Source organism: Myotis yumanensis, unplaced genomic scaffold, assembly GCF_028538775.1.
Source record: "Myotis yumanensis isolate MYYU_CA2020_CCGP unplaced genomic scaffold, mMyoYum1.0.hap1 SCAF_4, whole genome shotgun sequence".
NCBI lineage: Eukaryota > Metazoa > Chordata > Mammalia > Chiroptera > Vespertilionidae > Myotis > Myotis yumanensis.
This window is the reverse complement of record NW_027223755.1, coordinates 79,071,427-79,092,690: the sequence shown is the minus strand read 5'-3', so window position 1 is coordinate 79,092,690 and position 21,264 is coordinate 79,071,427. Positions and strand designations below refer to the sequence as shown.

General features: G+C 44.6%; 2 protein-coding genes across 12 annotated transcripts in view; both read left to right on the top strand.

Moving 5' to 3' along the window:
• Nucleotides 1-1,629, top strand: part of LOC139008897 (NXPE family member 3-like) — a 78,988-nt gene extending 77,359 nt beyond the window's left edge. For all 6 annotated transcript variants that reach the window (XM_070412651.1, XM_070412655.1, XM_070412650.1 and 3 more), the window contains one exon: nt 1,545-1,629. The gene's annotated coding sequence lies outside the window, so the exon portion shown is untranslated. The remainder of the gene's footprint in view (nt 1-1,544) is intronic.
• Nucleotides 979-21,264, top strand: part of LOC139008896 (NXPE family member 3-like) — a 34,282-nt gene continuing 13,996 nt past the window's right edge. For all 6 annotated transcript variants that reach the window (XR_011471228.1, XR_011471227.1, XM_070412649.1 and 3 more), the window contains exons 1-5: nt 979-1,659; nt 10,674-11,398; nt 16,455-16,528; nt 16,636-16,848; nt 18,871-19,367. Coding sequence is in view for 4 of the 6 variants with exons in the window: in XM_070412649.1 (XP_070268750.1) it covers nt 1,474-1,659; nt 10,674-11,398; nt 16,455-16,528; nt 16,636-16,848; nt 18,871-19,367 (1,695 nt within the window). In the remaining 2 variants the exon portion in view is untranslated. The remainder of the gene's footprint in view (nt 1,660-10,673; nt 11,399-16,454; nt 16,529-16,635; nt 16,849-18,870; nt 19,368-21,264) is intronic.

The window sequence follows — 21,264 nt, the reverse complement described above, 5'->3', positions numbered from 1 at the left end:
TTTAGTTTTTGTCCATTGAGTATGATGTTGACTGTAGGTTTGTCATATATGCGTCTTTATTATGTTGAGGGATGATCTCTCTATTCCAACTTTGCTGAGAATTTTTTTAAAAACAGGAGCTGGATTTTGTTGAATGCTTTTCCCATATCTATTGATATGATCATATAATTTTTATCCTTCATTTTATTTATGGTATGTATCATATTTATTGATTTGCAAATATTGTACCAACCTTGCATCCCTGGAATAAATCCCACTTGGTCATGGTGTATGATCTTTTTATTTTTACTGGATCTGATTTGCTAATATTTTGTTGAGGATTTTAGCATCTATGTTCATCAGGGATATTGTCCTATAATTTTCTTTCTTTTTAGAGTATCTGTTTTTGGAATTAGGATAATGTTGGCCTTGTAAAAAGAGCTTGGAAGTCTTCCCTCCTCTTGATTTTTTGCAATAGTTTGAGGAGGATCTATTTCTAGTCTTATGTTGGTTACTTATACTTATGTTTACTTACCCCTGTTTTCTTAAGTCTATCAATATCTGTATATTCACTCCTGAACAATACAAATACTATCACATCCCTTAATCTTACCCCATGCACCACCTCCATTATGTTAATATTGTCCAGAAGTTAGTTATGAGTTATATGAATACACATATTTTCCTTCTCTACTCTTTGTTTTTCCTCATTTTTATTGAGATATAATTTTTTATATAGTCAGATTCACAGATTGTAAATGTATAATTAATTTGGACAAATGTAAGTATCCATATAATCATTACCCAATTCAAGATAAAGGACAATACAGAACACTATAAAGTTTCTTTATGCACCCTTCCAGTCAACTACTTTCACTAGAGCCAACTGCTATTCTGATTTCTATCATCATAGATTAGTTTGTTGCTTCTAGAATTCTTAGTAAAAGAATCATGTAATATGTACCTTTTGTGTTTGTTGTTGCATTTATCAGTTGTTTTATTTTTAATATTTTTTATTGATTTTAGAGAGAGAGAAAGGAGAGGGAGAGAGAGACAGAAACATCAATGAAAGAGAAGGCTGCCTTCTTCATGCCCTCCACCGGGGATCCAGCCTGTACGTGCCCTGGGCATGTGACCTGACCAGGAATCAAACCAACGACTTCTCAGTGTCTGGGATAATGTTTAATCAACTGAGCCACACAGGCCAGACACTTGTTTTATTTTATTGCTGAATGCTATTAATTTTATGAATCTATCAAAACTTGCTTATCTATTTTTCCATTGGTGGATATTTACTTTTTTTTCAATTTGGGAATATTATGAATATGGCAGTTATCAACATTCCCACATAAGATTTTTGTGGACATGACTAGAATTTCTGGATCATAATTGCTCCAAGGGTGTGCTGAAATTTCTCCACTGGCTACCCGAACTTCTACAAAAGCCTTCTCATCCATGGATGACTTCCAGAGTTGGTGTTCTTTGAGTAGGTAAATGGTAGGAAACTCTTATTTCATCATGTTTATGATGTCACTCCTCCTGGTTTTACACTTTTATCTACCTAGTGTCTTGGTCACATACCAGATGTCTAGCAAACAACTCCAGGCTTCCACAGACCTATTCATCAAGCAGCTCAAGTGGCACAAGATTGTGGTTGTGGGATCAGTCATTGCAATTTGGGTGAGTATGCCTCTTTCCACTTGTCTCTGTCCACCCATAGAGCATGAACCAGTTACTTTCTAGGCAAAAGAGGTCAAGGGAAGCTCTCCATTTCGACATTCCATTTTCCTGTTTCTAATGCAAGAACAGAGTGTCATGGAGGGACGAGTTCATAGAGAGAGAATGAGCACATAGTATCAGGTAGAAGCAGCTGTAAGAGTCTCCAAAACACTTGCCCAAAAGAGTTATTGGAGGGGAAAGTAGAAACCTAAGCTATCTATGCTTTCTATATCCCTGAATTTTTATATTTCTGTTCCAATTCTCCTGGCTCTTTCTAGTTCTTAAAACTAAGAAGGCCACTATTACCTCCGTACCTTGCCTGAGGATACCCTCTTCCCTCTTCCTACCTGGTGCACATGTAAAAGTTTCCTTTTCCTCTTGGTTCTGCTTTTTTTTAATATATATATATTTTATTGATTTTTTACAGAGAGGAAGGGAGAGGGATAGAGAGTTAGAAACATTGATGAGAGAGAAACATCGATCAGCTGCCTCTTGCACACTCCCTACTAGGGATGTGTCCGCAACCAAGGTACATGCCCTTGACCGGAATCGAACCTGGGACCCTTGAGTCCACAGGCCGACGCTCTATCCACTGAACCCAACCGGCTAGGGCAAGGTTCTGCTTTTTAAAAAAAAAAAAAATTTAAAAAGGAGCTTTACCAGGATTAATTAGGGGAAACAAGCAAAAGAAAACTCAAATACATAAATCTATGTGTTTACAAAGGAAAACCATTTGAACAAAGGACAAAACATCCTTTCTTATTTTTAGTCCAACTTAGGACTGTATCAGAGAACAGGAAACAGGAATTCAGTAGAGAAGTGATATATCAGAATAGAGTTTCCATCTTAAGAGAAAGAGGAAAAGATTACCCCAAGATATGATTGACTTTTCCTGATACGACTATAGACCAATAAGTTTTTGGGCCACCCTGTCCTCTTGTATCCCAGAACCTCTTCACTTTCTCCCATAAATCAGGCAGTTTCATACTAAGAAAATTCAGTTCCTTCATCTACTGTCTTATATATATTGAAATCCAGGCCTAACCTGGTTATGGTCATTAATATTTTGCTCCTTAACAAATGAATTCCTCTCTCTCTCTCTCTCTCTCTCTTTCTCTCTCTCTCTTCAAATGTTTTAAATAATAAAAAGTTGTGTCCTCTGATCACTACTGAAATACATTATAAATCAATAACAGAAAGATTTCTAGAAAATCTCCAAATATTTAGAAACTAAATAATATACTTATTAATAACCTAATGGGTCAAAGGAGAACTCTGAAAGGAAATTAGAAAGTATTTTGAATGGAAGGAAAATGAAAACAGGCCTATAAAATTTTGTGGAATACTCAGAGGGAAATTTATAGTATTAAATGTCTTTGTCAGAAAAGAAGTAAGATCTCACATCAATTAATTCAGTTTCCATCTCAAGAAACTAGAAAAAAGAGCAAATTAAAATCTATGAAATTAGAAGAAAGAAAAAAATATCCTAGCAGAAATAAATAAGATAGAAAACAGAAAATCAATATAAAAAAATTAATTCATTGAAAGTTGGTTCTATGAGATTAATAAAATTGATTAGCTTCTAGTCGAACTAATCAGGAAAAAATAATAGACATAAATGATCAATAGTGGACATGCAAAAGGTATTATCAATACATATTCTACAGATATCCTATATAATAAAAAGCCAGCGACCATAACAACCGCTCAACCAGTCACTATGGAGTGCATGACCACCTCTCAGTCCCTCCCCCTCCACAGGCTCTGATCGCAGCATGGCAAATGGGGAACCATGGGGAATCCGATGGGTGGCAGAAGTGGCCAGAGTGAAGCAGCCCAGGTCCCAGGTGTCTGGCGGTGGTGGCGGCGGCTGAAGCAAAGCAGCCTAGGTCCTGGGTGCCTGGCAGTGGCGACCAGAGCAAAGCCTGGGTCCTGGGTACCAGAGGGAAGCCAGTGCCAACAGCTGGGGGAAGGAAGGCCTACTCTTGCATGAATTTTTGTGCATTGAGCCTCTAGTCCTATATAATTCTATATAATAAAAGGCTAATATGCAAATCTACCAAAAGACAGAACAACTGGTTGCTATGACACACACTAACCACCAGGGGCCAGACACTCAATGCAGGAGCTGCCCCCAGCCTGCAGGCCCCTGGCCAGTCAAGGCAGGTGGGGGACTCCCAATCTCCTGCTGGTCTCCCCACAGAGGGAGGCAACCGATGGTGGCAGTGAGGCGTAGGGCCAGTGAGCAGGCGGTTCCAAGCCAGCCAAGGCGGGTGCCAGCAGGGGCCCCCCTGAACACCCCACCAGTCACCACACAGATCGGCCCTGATTGCCAGCCAGGCCTAGAGACCCTACCCATGCATGAATTTCATGCACTGGGCCTCTAGTGTAATATAAGCAGGAGGAGGTCTAAGATGGCTGTAGCGTAGGACACTGAATTTGCCCTCTCCCATAAGCAAAATTTAAGCGGAAAACTCCTGAATGGAGATTTTGGAGAAATGTGTGGTTTTTCCCCCTAATTAAAAGGGGAAAATTCACCAAGCACAATTTGCCATTCCCTATGTTCTTGCTGGTACATGAACATGAGCACAGAAGGTACAACCATCTTGCACTATGGGCAACAAGTAACATGATAAAGATAGTAGATAGTCTGGATTCTGAATGACATTGTTGAGCCACTAACCATCCCTTGATGTCCTACTCCTGGACATGGTGTTGTGTGAGAAAAATAAGACCATCATTCTTAAGCCATTATGTGTTGGGTTTTCTGTAATCGGCAGCTAAACCATTCCTAGCTTATATAACTAAATTAGTTGAGCATTTTTTTTCTGACATTTATTTTCTTTTTAAAGTTTCCCTTCTATAAATTGCCTTTTTAGGCCATCTGGCATAGCTTAGTGGTTAAGCATTGGCCTATGAACCAGAAGGTTACAGTTCGGTTCCTGGTCAGGGCACATGCCTAGGTTTCTGGCTTTATCCCCAGTAGGGGGAGGGGGGTGCAGGAGGCAGCTGGTCAATGATTCTCTCTCATCATTGATGTTTCTATCTCTCTCTCCTTCTCCCTTTCGCTCTGAAATTAACAATTATATATATTATAAATTGCCTGTTTATATACTTTGCCCATTTTTGTATTGAATTATTTGTCTTTTTCATGTTGATTTGTGTTCATTCCTCCTATTTTCTGGGTTTAATCATTTGTCTATTATATATGTTGCAAATACCATATTTTGTCAATTCTAAGATGTATATTTTTTCATATTTGAACATTTCTGAAATTGAGATGTGTCTTATAAATTACTAGAGGCCCGGTGCACAAAAATTTATGCACTTGAGGGGCGGTCCCTCAGCCCGGCCTGTGCCCTCTCACAGTCTGGGACCCCTCGGGGGATGACCACCTGCTGGCTTAGGCCTGCTCCCCGGGGGATTGGGCCTAAGCTGGCAATCAGACATCCCTCTGGCAGCCCGGCAGCCCTCAGGGGATGTCCACTTGCCAGCGGGGAGCAGACCTAAGCTGTAGTCGTACATCCTTAGCGCTGCTGAGGAGGCAGGAGAGGCTCCCACCACCACCGCTGTACTGGCAGCCATCAGCCTGGCTGTGGCTGAGCAGAGCTCCCCCATGTGGGAGCACACTGACCACCAGAGGGCAGCTCCTGCATTGAGCGTCTGCCCCCTGGTGGTCAGTGTGTGTCATAGTGACCAGTCATTCCCAGTCTTTCTACTGTTAGGGTCAGTTTGCATATTACCCTTTTACTATATAGGATAGAGGCCTGGTGCATAGGTGGGGACCGGCTGATTTGCCCCGAAGGGTGTCCCGGATCAGGGTGGAGGTCCCCGCTGGGGTGCTTGGCCAGCCTGGATGAGGGGCTGATGGCTGTTTTCAGGCTGGCCACACCCCCTTCAGGGTGGGGGTCCCCACTGGGGTGCCTGGCCAGTCTGGGTGAGGGGCTGAGGGCCGTTTTCAGGCTAGCCTGTGACTGAAGCTTCCAGCATCTCCTTTCTTTCTTTTTTTTTTTTATTCTGGGATTTATTTACCTTCTATAATTGAAACTCTGTTGCCTTCACTGGCTCTCCCAGCTCTGAGGCCGTGGCTGGCTGAAAGCAGGTATCTGGAGTTTGTTTAGCTTCTATAATTGAAACTTTGTTGCTTTTGAAGCTGTTGCTTTCGGAGCTCAGAGCCAGGCCGCAGCAGGCGGGGAACCTTGGCTTCCTCCATCACTGGAGCAAGCAAGCCTCCTGTTCGCTTCAGCTGCGTGGCTGCCGGTTGCTATCTTTGTTGGCAGTTAATTTGCATATCTCGCTGATTAGCCAATGGGAAGCGTAGCAGAGGTACGGTTAATTACCCTTTTTGTCTTTTATTCGATAGGATGGTATCTCATATTGCAGTTGACTGGGGACAGAGTTGGCTTTGCAATAGTCATAACCTGAGGTATATTTGCCAGGAAGCCAAGTTTCAGAGTCCTTCATTTATATAGATCTCTTCCAAGACCTTGGGAAGGATGCTAACAGTGTCATGTGTTTTTGTAAAATTTACATCGTAAAATATTTTAATCTCAACCTGAGAAGATCATGTATCTTTCTATTACAGCTTCTTTCATGTCAGGTGATGTTGGAGTGGTCAGAGGCTCTTTTTTTTTCTTTTTTTAGAGCCCATTAAAGGAAGTTTGAATTGAGGAACATTTAGTTTTTATTTAATGTAATTTTCAGTCATTCCTGCATACAGTTAAGTTATAGCTAAATGTCTTGGGATAGGAATGGCTTCCAGGAACACTCCTATCCCACACTGTGCCAACTCAGCATCATGACACAAAGAAAGAGCCAGAGTCCTATCATGATATGAGTGTTTCCTGTGACACTCAGCACCAGAATTATGTGGGGAGTGGAAGACAAACAAGGTTTGAAATGGCCTTTCCTTTCTTATTGCAAGATGTTTGATGCATCTCCAGGCACTGAATCCACATCCCAGGTGGAAATAAAATAGGGCATCAAGCTGGTCCCTTTTATTAGGTGAGTGGAAGCTGTCTCCGATACCCCTCTCCTCATATCTTATTAACCAGAACTGGGAAATTCTCAAGAAAATTGAAAAAATGTGGAATGTGAATGTCATTATTGGCTCGGACCAATAATAATGTATTGCATGATGATAATGTATCACATTTGGCTTTATTCTACCCCAAATAAAAATGGGATATTGGATAGGCAACCAACAGTGTCAGTGAAAAACACCCTCCCCAAATCTAGACATTTGGAAACCTGCCTTTAGGGGAGCTGGATCTGCACAAGAGATGCACATATGCAGAATCACTGTCTCACATTTTCAAGTCCTGAGAGTTCAGAGATGGGGGAAGAGAGAAAAGAAGCAAGAAGGGCCTCTATGCTCAATAGGACTCTTATATTATCACCACCCAAGACTCACACCCACTTGATTTAGAAAATGATGGTAAATTCCCCCTCTTATGAGCAGCAAACCAGAAAACAAAGTTTTCTTAGAGCCCTGTACATAATATAATCCAACCTCTGGTTTTGCCAAAGACCAAAGCTGAGCTTCAGAGGTGTCTGAAGATAAGTCAATAGGCAAAGAAGAGAAAAGTTTCTTGGTTTTAGCCCCACCAGACTACTAGTTGTTCTGCATAGGTTGTCCAAAGTCCACAAATTATGATCTTAAATTTTATTGAGAAACTTCTCCCACTGAGAGTGATGGATGGTGTCCTGTGCGTACAACAGCAGCAGGGGAAACCCACCTCTGCATGTTGCTTCCTCTTGCAGAGGAAGCGGTGTGGGCTATTTCTTTCCTTTTGAAAAATGTGAAAATCTGCAATAACCAATTTAAAAAGCATGTGAAAATGTGCAGTAACCAGACCCTCAGCACCAGCTCTTACTTTAAGGGCCCATCTTCCCCCTATCATGTATGTTTAAAACATCTTAATTTCCTGTTCCCCACTAAGTTCCATGGTCCTGATATCCAATTGCTGCATAAACTGTGGGTTCTGCAAGTGGCACAATGGAACAAAATCCATCGCCATATCTTTGTCTCCTGTGCTCTGTGCAAAGGCTATGGCCACTGCTTCTTGCATGGAAATTGCTTTGTCCCATGAAACGTGCCTCCTGGGGGGTAGGTTCTCCCTCAGCCCATGTTGGTTTCATCTTCAGCAGATTCCTGAACTACATCTGGTGGTTCTGAAGCTTTTGCCTCATTCTAGAAATATTCTCCTATTCTTCCCTACTAACCCAAACCTGTGCCCAGTAAGGAAAGGGGAGAAGGCTGTATGTCCAGACTCCACTACATGAAACATAAATAAAAGTAATAGTGTAGGACTTTTAAAGCTATTTTGGTGCTATATCATTTCTCCTTCCTGCTGACCCCAAAGTAAACATGATGGCTGGCGCTCCAGCAGCCTTCTTGGGACCAGGAGAGAACTGTCAAGAAATCACAAAGACCTTGCCCCTACATCCTTAAGACATTGAACTAAGGCCACCAATTGTCTATTTCCAGACAGTTATTGTGAGAAAAATAAACCTTCCTTTGTTTATGCCACTGAAGGTAGTGTCTGTTACTACCAGCCAAAAGCAATTCCTACCTAACACATTTGCCTTTCTCCTATTTTTGCATTTTTCAGTATTTGAGTAACCTGTGTTACTCAATATCGGCAAAAATATTTCAGTGTCACATCATTCTTTGTAGAAGAGCGTTTGTTTCTGGCGTGATATTTCTCTCCATTGTTCGCTAGTCACTTCAGAAGGTTTCAACTATGCTTTTAATATTTTAACATGCTTTTTAAATTAGTCCATTTTCCTCTCCTTCATTATGGCCTTTATATGTCACCTTTTTCTCTGCATTCCCTTTTTTTTTTTTTTTTTTTTTTTACCAACTCTTATCTACCCCTAGAGAGATGAGCCCCCTCAACCTGACCTAGGGTGGAGGTGATATACTTTGGAATACAACACAAACAAACCCCTATGCTCTCTTGTCTTGGTAATTTAACTCTAGTTTTAGGAACAGATCTTTAGATCAAAGTCAATAGCAGATGCCCAGTGTTTGCTTGTTGAGGCCCAAGCAGTTAAAATATAGCTTCAAGACTGTTGCTATAAACCATGATGTGCCTGCAGGGACCAGAAGTCGGTGCTTACTGAAGAACATGCAACCAGTTTAGGGAGGACCTAGTTGGAGTATAAACTTGAAATAATTTTAATTCTTCCCATTGTTGCCATCAACTGTCTGTTGAATGCTATCCTTCCCTTGAGCTTCCTTAACCACATCTCAGTCTAATTCCATACATTTTAAGTCAATTTCAGTTCTTATATCAGTTGAGTTTGTTTGTCTAAGACTCAGTGCTGTTCATTTGCAACTTCAACCTTATGTCCTATTTAAAGCTCCTTCCCTTCTCCCTCCATCCCCTCTTGCCAAGTTCAGCTAAGGCTCCCGCTGATTTGAATTGGGGAGAGAGGCATGCTCTGCTCACACATACCTTTCTCATTCTTCTTCCCTCTATTTTCCCTTCGATAATTGGGAAGAAAAACCAAGAGACTGAAAAGTAAACAGGTTCCTTCCTATCACTAACCTGAGTGAAGTGGACATTGCTTCTTGATCACAGTTGCTGACCATCTCATTGGCTATTGGCTTGAAGAAGGGGTGGTGGCTCCAATAGATCCTGTGGATAAAGGGCTTAATCCCAAGCCACTCCCAGAGTCATTGGTGGTCTCTTGTGGTTCTCCATCATATCATGTCTCATTCCCCAATTGCATATGTCTCTTGACCGCATGGTACATTGGTCTCTGGTCAGACAGTGGCCACCCCAGTTCTTGGTCACAAACTGCACCAGCAACTCCTGTGACATGACACAGAAAAATTTAAATTCCAGCTTTGGGTCAGAAGCAGCAATTAAGGGCCTCTAGGATAGGTCTCAATACTTTGCATGAAGGAAATTTCTCCTTCTGCCCCTTCCCCTCTGTACCAGTTCTCCCTTCCTGATGTACTTCCAAAATATTTTTTTCCTGCTTATGTTGATTTTATCCAGGAAAAATGTAAGGAGAGGTGTTTGGGCATCCCTAGTGCCCTGACCCTTGGGGGACCTGGTAATATCAAATGGCCAGGAGTGTGTTTATTTAACTTAATGTCTATGCTGTGAGGAAACTCTGAGAAAGAGGGTCAAGATCCTTGATGCTAAGGTGTAGTCAGAAAATAAATCAGACGCAGGGTAGATAAATGCTAGAGACCACCAAATGCTGATGGGCCTTCTAACTGGATTAACTTCCTTCCCTGGGAGGAATTGCTAAGCACTTGTACTATGATTTTGGGCCGTATGGGTGTTTCTTGTGAGGCAAGGCTGACTTAGGTTTGTGTTTACCTGGGACTTGGATTTTTGTTGGGGGCTGAAGAGAACTGGAGCCCCAGCCTACTCCCCCAAACCCCATTCTATCTGCACATGGCTCACCTTTGTGCCCCAGGTCCCCTCATGTCCACTCCATCAACTGTTCCTCCTTCTAAGTCCAGGTCGGACATGTCTAGTAGAGACAGGGGTTGTGGAAAGAGAAATAGAAGGGGAAGGAGGATTTACTCTGGTTTTGGAGTCCAGAGAGAAGATGGACTTGTAAGGAGTGGGGAGGGCTAGAGATGAGGGGTGGGGGTGGGTCCAAGCCTGGACCCCCTCTGGTGGCAGTGGAATGTGTGTGTCAGAGGTAAGCAGGTGGTCAGCAGAAGCCAGTAGGGACCAGCAGACAGAGATGTTATTTATTCTCTGGGATTTAACAAAACTCACAGAAATATGGTTTTAAACATGAGATGGTATTTGCAGATGTGTGTGGTGGTGGCTCAGACAACAGCTTTGGGTCAGAAGCAGCAAAAAGGAAGGCAGATAGGATTCCTGACTGAGACCCACCAAGCAGAGGAGGACTAAGTTTGGTGAATTGAAAACTTCTTTACAGAAAAAAATATGAAGAGGCAAAAATCACTGACTAGTTTCCTCTTTTTCTCCCCACAGATCTTGTATACCAGGGTTTCCTGGCCTGATAGTGCTGTCCCTCTGTCCCCAAGGCCTCGCCCTGCCCGCAAATCCTCTGGCTCTCTCCCCCCGCAGCTCTCAGACCTGACCCACCTTCTGCACTGGCCTCTGACTCCAGGAGATGGAGGGGACCTTTTGGCCTCCACCAGCCCTGAGACCTCCACCTACCACCTGAAGGGTCCTGTGCAGGCCAGCTATGCCCTGGGAGGCTACTTGGAGGCCATCCTTGTGGCCAGAGACCATAGGGGCAGGCCCAAGACCCACGGTGGGGATCTGTTTCGGACAAAGCTGCTGGGTCCTGACTTGAAGGCAGGGGTCCCTGGGGATGTCCAGGATCTGGAGAACGGCACATACCTTCTGTCCTTCCCTCTTTTCTGGTCTGGGCAGGCCCAGGTGCAAGTTCGGCTAATCCACTCCAGTGAGGCAGTTGGGGTTCTTCGAAGAATCTGGAGGGACCAATGGGCCACAGTCGATTTCATGGGCTATTTTCGGGGACCCACAGGATATGAAGAAACTGTGACTTGCAATATTAACCCCCTGTTAACTGGAGAGGAAGAGTCTACCTGTCACTATAGGGATGAAGATTCGGGGGAGCTCTGGTTCTGCGCTCGACCACCCACCCTGCCCTGCGACTCACTGGTGGGACATTCAAGTGGACGTTACTGGAACGTGACCACACCACAAGAGGAGGCCCTGCTGCTGTGGTAAGAAACCCAGCATTCTTGGAAACTGCCCCAACTCCTGAATCCTGGACCCTACGAGTCTTCTGCCTGAGTCCCTGCCCTTATCATTCCCTATTCACTCCTACTGTGTACACCTCCTGAGCACCTATTATATGCCCATGCCAAGTGCTGACTACTTATGCATAATCTTCAGATTTCCTGCCTTCTACACATTTTCAATGAAGAGATGCATGACTTTTTAAAACATGAAGTGTAATAGGTGCTTAACTGTATGCACTGCGTGGTTTGAAGACATGGAGAAAGGGCACCCCATCTGGTCTATGATGGTAAGGGCAGGTGACAATTTAGCTGAAATTTGAAGAGGAACCACAGACCCCTGGCAAAGGAGAAGAGTCCTAATCCCCTCCCCGCTACTGATGGCCCCTGCAAGGAGAGATATAGATTTAGAAGTCACCGGCATGTATGGTCAGAGAGTAGAAAGGGTGGATATGATTTCACTGAGTGAGACAGAAACAGAGGCTGCAGCCTGTAAGCCAAGCAAAAGAGGCTGAGAATTGTCCTTAGTCTCAGGGAGCAAGCCTCCTGGGTGGACAGAGAATGGGATTGAGGGAGAGGAGACCATGAAAACTGACTTCCTTACAGTGAGTCCTTCTGGCCTTGAGATCAGAGGCAGGGCTGGTGCTGGAGAGACCCCTCCAGGGATGAGGGAAGCATTTTTTAAAATGGGAGACCCAGGCATCTGGTCTCCAGTAGAGAGACAGTAGGGGAAGGAAGCAAAAACAGGGCCCCAGAAGATGGCTGGGGGTGGGGGTGGGATGGGGAAGAGAAGAAGTGGAGGGACTCCCCCTCTGAGAGGAAAAAAGAGAAGAGGCTAGAGCTAGAGGCAGAGATGTTTTAGGTGGGAGGACTGACAGGTGAGGTGTCTGGTGCTCCATGACCCCAAAGAGCATGGAAGTTATCACTGCTGCTATGAGGATAAAGCACCAAGGCACGCTGAGCTGGAGACACCCGAGGTGCCAGCTCCAGCAGACACCCATCTCTGGAGGCTCTCGGCCACTCCTCTTGTCTGGCGAATTCCCACTAACATTTACCTCCTGACATAAAAATCTAACACCAGGACCAATTTTCATGCTCCCTTTGGTCAGAAAGGGAGAACCACCTATCTCATTTGCATTAGTCAACTGGAAATAAATCTAAGATTCAATACTGACATCCTAGTCTCAGGATGTCGCTTGGAGGAAAACCCGAGTCTCCGGAGTGAGACTGTGAGGTTTGAATCCCTTCTCCAACTGTTACTGTTTGCCAGCTTGTATTCATGTGATCTCTAGCAAGTTACTTATCCTCTCTGTACCTCTGTTCTCTAATTTTAAAGGGAATAGTAATAATACCACTGTCATAGACTTGTGGAAGAAACTAATAAATTAATGTATGTAAAGGTCTTAGAACTTTTATCATCTGATTTCAGATGTTTGCTTCTCTTGAGTCTTATCTCACCCCCAACTCTGTGCTAGATACCATCCAAAGTCCTGGGGGTGCTGGGGAGAGGAGAACAGGGCAGAATGGCCTCATCCTGCAGAAGCTAACAGTGTACTGATGGGATACAGGCATTAAACAGATAACCACACATGCGACAAATGTGTAGTGGGCATGAATTTGCAACCCAAGCTCAAGTGTTTTCTTTACATCAACTTTAGTCGAATTTTGAGGACCACTGCAACAGGGCTGGTGAGGAGTGTTCTCCTTGTCTAGGGCTCTGCCAAGGAACTGACACTTGACCATGGGGGATCTTTCCTTCTTTAGTCAACTGTCCACACTGGTCACTTCAAGGTGTCCATTGTCCAAACCTGTATGGTCTTGAGCTCTGCTAGGACAGGCATCTCCAACTGGGTCCAGAGTCCCTGGAATAATCCCACATCTGCTTCCTGAAATTTTATACCTCTATGGGCCACCAGGGCCCTAACACTCTTAGGATAGGCCATGCTTAGGCATCTTTCAAAATTCCAGGAATATTTTCTTGCACTTCTCCTCTTCCTCTCTGAAAGTAAATTCCCTCTCCTCTATGACACAACCTCTTCAATCAGTCCATCCCTTCTTTGAGCAAATGCTGACTGCACATCTGTTATGAGTATGGCTCTGCTGCAGACACTGGGAAAGCAGCAGTGAACAAACAGACAAGGACCCTGCCCTGGTAAAGCTTACATATGACCGGAGAAAGAGATGATAAACAATAAACATAACAATAAGTACATTACATAGGATGTCAGAAGAAGATCCGTACTATGGGAAATTTTAAATATGGAGGAGGTGAGGATTAGGAGTGTGTCCAGGGCAGGTTGCAATGTTAAGGGGGGTCAGGGTAGACCTCATTAAGATGACATCTGCCCTGGCAGGTGTTGCTCAGAGGATAGAGTGTCAGCTCGGACACTAAAGGGTCTCGGGTTTGATCCCAGGTCAAGGGCATGTACCTAGGATGTACCTGGGTTGCAAGTTCCATCCCTAGCCCCGGATGGGGCACATGTGGGAAGCAACCATTCAATATATCTCTCTCACATCAATGTTTCTCTCTCTCCCCCCAACCTCCCTCTCTTCACTCTCTCTAAATATTAATGAAAAAAAAGGGGAGACTGGGGGAAGGTCAAGGGGGGGGGAGAAGATATATGTACTACTATGTGTAATACTTTAAACAATAAAAAATATATTAAAAAATTAAAATTAAAATTAATGGAAAAAATATCCTTGGGTGAGGATTACAAAAAAAAAAAAGGAAAGAAAAAAAGAAGACACCTGAGCAAAGACTCAAGGGGATGAGAGAGTTGGCCAAGGATATTCCTGGAAGAAGAGGGTTCCAGGCAGAGGGTGTGCAGTAGTATGACTAGTAGTGTCTGAGGAACATTAAGGAAGACAGACAGGTAGATGGAGTAAAGAATAGGGAGGTGGACCCAGCTGGCGTGACTCAGTGGTTGAGCGTTGACCTATGAACCAAGAGGGCACGGTTTGATTCCCGGTCATATGCAACCTCGCACATGCCAGGGTTGCAGGCTCGATCCCTATTGTGGGCATTCAGGAAACAGCTGATCGGTGATTCTCTCTCATTACTGATGTTTCTATCTCTCTCTCCCTCTCCCTTCCTCTCTGAAATCAATAAAAATACATTAAAAACAAAAAAGAATAGGGAGGTGGTGGGTGAAAAGACCAGAGAGATTGTGGGAAGGACGTGGCATAATTAAGGAAGGGTTCTCTAAATATGTTGGTTTTTGCTGTATAAGATAAAAGGGATCACTGCAGGCTTTTGAGCAGAAGATGGACTTGATGTGATTTACATTTTTAAAGCGTGTCTTGGCCCACTGTGTTGAGAATGGACTGCAGAAGGTTAAGGGAGAATAAAAGGTAGGAAGCCTTGACCTCAGGTTGCAGTGGAGGAGGTGTCTAAAGTGATTCACTTCTAGATATATTCTGAAGGCAGCACCCATAGGATTTCCTGAGAGATACCACGTGGGATGTACTAAAAAGTGAGAACTCTCAGATGGCTACAGGGTTTGGGGCCTGCGCACCTGGAATGACAGAGCTGCCATCTGCTGGAGTGGGGAAACTCTGGATGAGGCAGGTGGTCACGTGTCAGACCATCAAGTGAAGACATTGGGCAGATGGGCAGATACACAAATCTGGATTTGACAGAGAAACTGGGCTGGAGATCTAAATGGGAAAGTCAAAGTCAGGAAGTGGAGTGAGACCACCAAGGGAGAGAATGTGATTGCCATAGAGGAGTGAGGACTGGACACTCCAATATAAAGAGGTTGAGGAGAAGGGGGATAGCAAAAGGGGCTGCCAGGAGAGGGAGGTCTCCTGACAACCAAGAGGAAAACAAGCCTCAAGGAGGAGGGAGCTACTGCTGGGCTGACAAAAGTCAGGAATGACAAGGGCTGAGAACTGATCATGAATTTTGCCATTTCTGAGAGTGAGTGTGAGAGTGAAAGTCCAACTGGAGTGAGTTCAGTGAGACCAACAGGAGAGTTAAGACTTCTTGTAAAATGCCCCAGTCACCTTCTCCTATAAGTCATGTTTTTAATGTTCTGTATTTTGTGATGCTTTGACATCTTGGGGCCTTGTGGGACTGCCCCTCCCAGGATTAGCTGACTCCTAGAGATATCCAACAACTTGTCTTGGGCACACCTTTGATATGCAACCCACCCCTCCTGAGTCCACACCACCACTCCTCTTCCTTTTATCAGGCTCTTGCAACCAGACACCATCTCCCAGCCTGAAATCCCTCAGTGCCAAGTACTATACCAGACAACTAGAGATTACCCCTATAGCCCAGAGCCCAATGAAATTATTCAAACTATTCATCCCTAAACCTACTCAGCTGTTAACCTTTCCTCACCCATTCCTTCCTGCAAAAAACACAATAAAGACTTTTGCCCACATTTTCTCCTGCTCCTGATGCCTCTTGACCAAGCCTGGTGCTTCCCCCATGTGGCCCTGCATGGTGCATCATGTCCCCACGTCTCAGAACCGAACCACTATTTTTTCCCATGGCGATCATCTCCTGATCTATTGACCTTACCATATCTAAATAAAACCAAAATACTGGGTACATTTTTTTTAAATATTTTTTTTTTATTGATTTCAGAGAGGAAGGGAGAGAGAAAGAGAAATGTCAATGATGAGAGAGAATCATTGATCAGCTGCCTCCTGCATGCTCTCTACTAGGGATAGAGCCAGGACTTGGGCATGTGCCCTGACTGGGAATAGAACCATGATCTCCTGGTTCATAGGTCGATGATCAATCACTGAGTCACACCAGACTCCTGGGTACATTTTAAAACATCTGCTTTCCACAATGATGAAATTTTGGGGCCAGGAAATTCAAAAAGCCTGGATCCCTGAACTCTAGTTTCTAGCCCCTCTCTAGTCCTAGAGCCCTCACTGTCTCCCGGAAGCCCTGACTCTGGACAGATGCCCTTGACTTTGAGAACTTCCTTTTTCCCAAGAACCCCCATTTCACCTTAGCCCAAAATTCCTTCCTATAACACATTTCCATTAAGGATTCCTTTCTTGCCAATTGGTTTCTCTTCAGGAATGTGACAGACAAGGTCCTCCCTCAGGGTATTTCTCCAATCTGGGTGGCCAAGGAGAGCGATAGGAGCCTGGGTAAGTAACACTGGGGCCTACAGAAATGGCAGCACTTACCCCGTGCCTGTAGCTTTAGTTTTCTTCTGTATCCACTGATTGTTTTGCTTACAAACAATTGCTTACAGTGCTGTCTCCCAAACAACTGTGCCATCCTGGGATCCCAGGCCCAAAGCCTTCTGGCTTCTTCCACCGAGGAGTGTGGCACTCTCTTTCCTGCTCTGGCCGCTCCTTCTCCACTGTTGACAGCATCCTGGGCTGCCTGGCTGGTCATGTCATCCACATGATGGGGGACTCCACGCTGCGGCAGTGGTGGGAGTATCTGCGTGACACTGTGCCTTGTGAGTGGCCGTGAGGGGAGAGGGCACAACTCCTAAGAGAAAAAGAGCAGAACCAGGGCTCTGAGGAGGCATAAAGCATCCACCTGGATCCAGGAGAGTGATATAGAAGGACAGGACACCTGATTCCCTTAAGGAGGGGATGGGAAACAATGCCCAGATTATGCATAATCTCAATTATTAATCAGAAGCTCTAACAGCAGAGTAGATATGTTTCATGAACCATGGATAGCCTTGGGCGGAACTAGTTAGTTGCTTGGGGGATACTGGAGGAGTAGAGTTGGAAGTTAAGAAAATAATTGTAGAGAAACCAGAGGTTTTTGTCTTGTGACATTTGGGAGACACCAACTGTTTTTAAGCAGTTTTTGGTTTGTTGGATAGACTGGATTGAAAAAGAAAGATCAAAGGCAAGTCATAAGACAATTGCATGGTCAACACGTGAGGTGAGGAGAGGCTAAATTGGAACAAGAAATAGAGTGACAGCAGTAAAGGAAGTAATATGCTGGAAAAATTCACAGTCTTGTTAACTGATTGGCTCTGCAATGAAGGGAGGTGATCAGATCACTATGGATAACCATAAAATGAACTCAGAATAAAAGCAACTGGCATGCTTACTAGATATGGGAGCAAGAGACTGGAGTGAGAGAAGATGACATATTTATTTTATACCTTTTCATATTGGATTTAAAAGGTGGGGGGGAGGGGTTTCTGTGGAGCATGTGGATGAGGCATTTGAAGACACGGGATTGGAAGTGCATTTAAATGCCTGAGCTTCAGACAGACTGGTATTTATTCCTCTGAAGATAGATGTTCAAGGAGGTGAGAGTGTCACACAGGGTCTCTGCCTTGCAGGCACAAGCTCCACAATATAACATAACAGGAATTAAGGGATATGCTTTATTGGAGAAAGGGGCAACCTGAGAGTCTAGGAGAGAAAGAGCATCAGCTCCCAGCCCCGTCCCCCACTTGTCCTCCCACCATCCTACAGAGAGGTGCATGGGGCCCACAGAGTGGGTCTATGCTCTAGTGGAGGAGACCCCCCTGCCAAACACACACACACACGCCATAGTTCTTCCTTTTTACCTACAAACTTCTTGGCACAAGATACAAGTGGGCTGCCATTGCTCCCAGAAGTTAGAAAACAGCTGCTGCCTCCACCTGGAGACCTTGAGGCCTGTGGGACGTTGACTCCTGCTTGAAGTGTTGAAGCTCCCACGGCCCAGGAGGGTCAGCCTGGATGCAGCCCCTCCCTTTAGGAAAAAAGGGAGCTCTACTCCCAACTAATTCGATGTCTCATCAACGTTGAGTGACTTCCCAGGATCATTTTGGGACAATTCTGCTCATGGCCGGGTGGAGTGGGTGAGTTTTCTAGCCAAAAGCTGCTTTTAAAGATGAATGGAAGCTCATGACAGAGGTTGGGAAAACCAGAGACTGTGCTAGTTGATCTGGCACCTTTCTGTGGACTAGAGAAAGGTGCCCCTCTGTGCCCACACAGCCATGGAGCACACGGTGGGGCGAGCAGGTAGAGACTTCGTGCAAAGAAAGGGCCTTTTTCTGTAGGTGTGTGTAGCTCTCTGCCAGGGCACATGACAAAGCAGACAGGCTGTATTTCAGGAGTCTCAGGCCCCCTAGGCTGGCCACCATTGTGCAAAGACATAAACTGGGCAACCCTGAATCTCTAGCCTGACTCAAGTCTTTATACACGGGTGGAACCAGTGAATGAATCTGAGTTGGAGCGTTAGATCTGCAAGGAGACTGTAGAGAGCGACAACACTCTGCTAAGAAAGGGAAGGGATTCCAAAGGAAAATCAACCAGACAAAATGCTCAAGGAGCCAGGGAGATGAAGGACTGAGAACTGGGTCTTCAGACTTGGTAACTAGGTGGTCACTGACAATATTATAGATTAAGGAGAGCAAAATCGAGGGTTGGGCCATAGAATGATAGAGGAAAATGGTGCTAGAGTTTTAAACCAGGAAATACAGTTCTATATTACCCCCTAAGCCTTTTCTCTTGTTCTCCCACAGCCCTGAAGCCCATGGATCTACACGTCACGTATCAGACAGGGCCCCTGATGGCCGTAGAGACCACTCGGAACATAGTGCTGCACTGGCGGGCCCACGGCTGGCCCCTGCGCTCCCTCCGCACACCGGTGGCCTCCCTGCACTCCGTGGTCCGGGAGCTGGGAGGCCTGGCTGGGGGCCCCCACACCGTGGTGGTGCTGGGGCTGGGCGCACACTTCACCACCTTCCCTCCATCCGTCTTTGTGCAGCGACTGGCAGGGATCCGGGCAGCTGTGGCTGCGCTGCTGGCCCGGGAGCCCCACACTCTTGTGGTCATCAAACTGGCCAACACTGGCTACAAGTCCGTGTATGGCAGTGACTGGTTCACCCTGCAGGTGAACCGGCTCCTCCGAGCTGCCTTTGCTGACCTCCGTGTGGCCTTTGTGGATGCCTGGGAAATGACCTCCAGCCTGGCCCTGCCTGACAGCATCCACCCAGGGCGGCTCATTGTCCAAAACGAGGTGAACTCCCTCCTCTCCTTCATCTGCCCCACCTGAATGCTTCTGCCTTGGGCTGTGTGGCCCGAGAAGCTGGTGTGATGAGTAAGCCTGCAAGCTCTGCCTCTCAGCCCATTATTCCCCTTGTCTGACCTTGTAATGCACTGAATCCATCTCATAATTCACACACTTGTGGGTTTTTCAACTTGTCATTTAGGCCATTTCTTTTACATGTTTGAAGTCCATGTTATTATGCATTACCAGGAAATCTGACACAAAACAGCCAGCATCAGGGCATCACTTGTAAAATCACTGGTTTTTTAAAGATAAAGAAATAATCCTTTAAGCATTTAAGCAAAAAAGGCTTAAGTCACTTACAAGAGAAAAACTTAGATTGACTTAAATCAGTGGTTCTGAACCTTGGCTGCACATTAGAATCACCTGGAAATCTTTTTTAAAAACCCTGATTTCTGGGCCTCATCCTCCAGAAATTCTGTTTCTTTGTTATGGTGTGGGGCCACAACATTAATAACAAAGAAACAGAATTTCCGGTTGATGAGGCCCAGAAATCAGGATTTTAAAAAGATTCCCAGGTGATTCTAATGTGCAGCCAAGGTTCAGAACCACTGACTTAAATTAATCAAAAACAACATTAAGTCCTAACTGGTTTGGCTCAGTGGAGAGAGCATTGGCCCGAGAAGTGAAGGGTCCCGGGTTTGATTCCGGTCAAGAACATATGCCTGGGTTGGTGGGCTCAATCCTCAGTAGAGGGTATGCAGGAGGCAGCAAATCAATGATTCTCTCTCATCATTGATGTTTCTCTCTCTCTCTCTCCCTCTCCTTTCTTCTCTGAAATCATTAAAAAAAATTTACAAAAACAAAACACACCAAAAACAAACAACAACAAAAACATTCAACACTAGAAGCCAGTGGAACAATGCTTGCAAAGCTGACAAACTAAAAAACTTAAGAATGTTGCACTTAGCTAAAGTATTATTCAGCTACAAAGGCAACAAACAAACATTTCAAATATGTAATAACTCAGGAAATATAGTTGATGTCCTAAAAGAATAACAAAAGTCAAACTTCAGTCAAACAAAATATTACTGATATGGCCCAGCAATTTCACTTCTGGGTATTTATCCAAACACTAAGGATAACACTAAGTTAAAAAGATATCTGGGCCCACATGTTCATTGCAGCATTATTTACAATAGCCAAGACATAGAAACAAGCTAAGTGTCCATCAATGGGTTAATAGATAAAGAAAATATGGCATGTATAGGCAATGGAATAGTATTCAGCCATAAAAAAAAGAAATATTGCCATTTGGGACAGCCTTAGATGGACTTTGAAGATGTTATGCAGGTGAAGTAAGTTAGACAAAGGAAGGCAATTACCATATGATCTCACCTATATCTTAAATCTGAAAAAAAACAAGACAAAAATTAGATCACTGATACAGGTTATCAGAGGTGAGGGTGGGGCATGAGTAACATAAATAAAGGGGGTCAAAAGGTACAAACTTCCAGTTATAAAAAAAATAAGTCCTGGGATGTAATGACTGCATGGTGACTATACTAATAAAAGCATAATATGCTAATTAGACCAGGAGACCTTCTGGACATCCTTTCAGACAAAGCCATAGTGATGGGGCTGAGGCAGAGGCGGTTAGGGGTGATCAGGTCAGGAGGGGAGGGCAGTTGGGGGCAATCAGGCCAGCAGAGGGAGGCAGTTGGGGGTGATCAGGCAGGTAGGCAGGGATCAGGCCTAAACTGGCAGTCGGGCATCCCCCGAGGGGTCCCAGATTGGAGAGGGTGCAGGCTGGGCTGAGGGACAACCACCCCCCCCCCATGCACGAATTTCATGCACCAGGCCACTAGTCTACTATAATAATCTATAATAAAAATGTAATATGCTA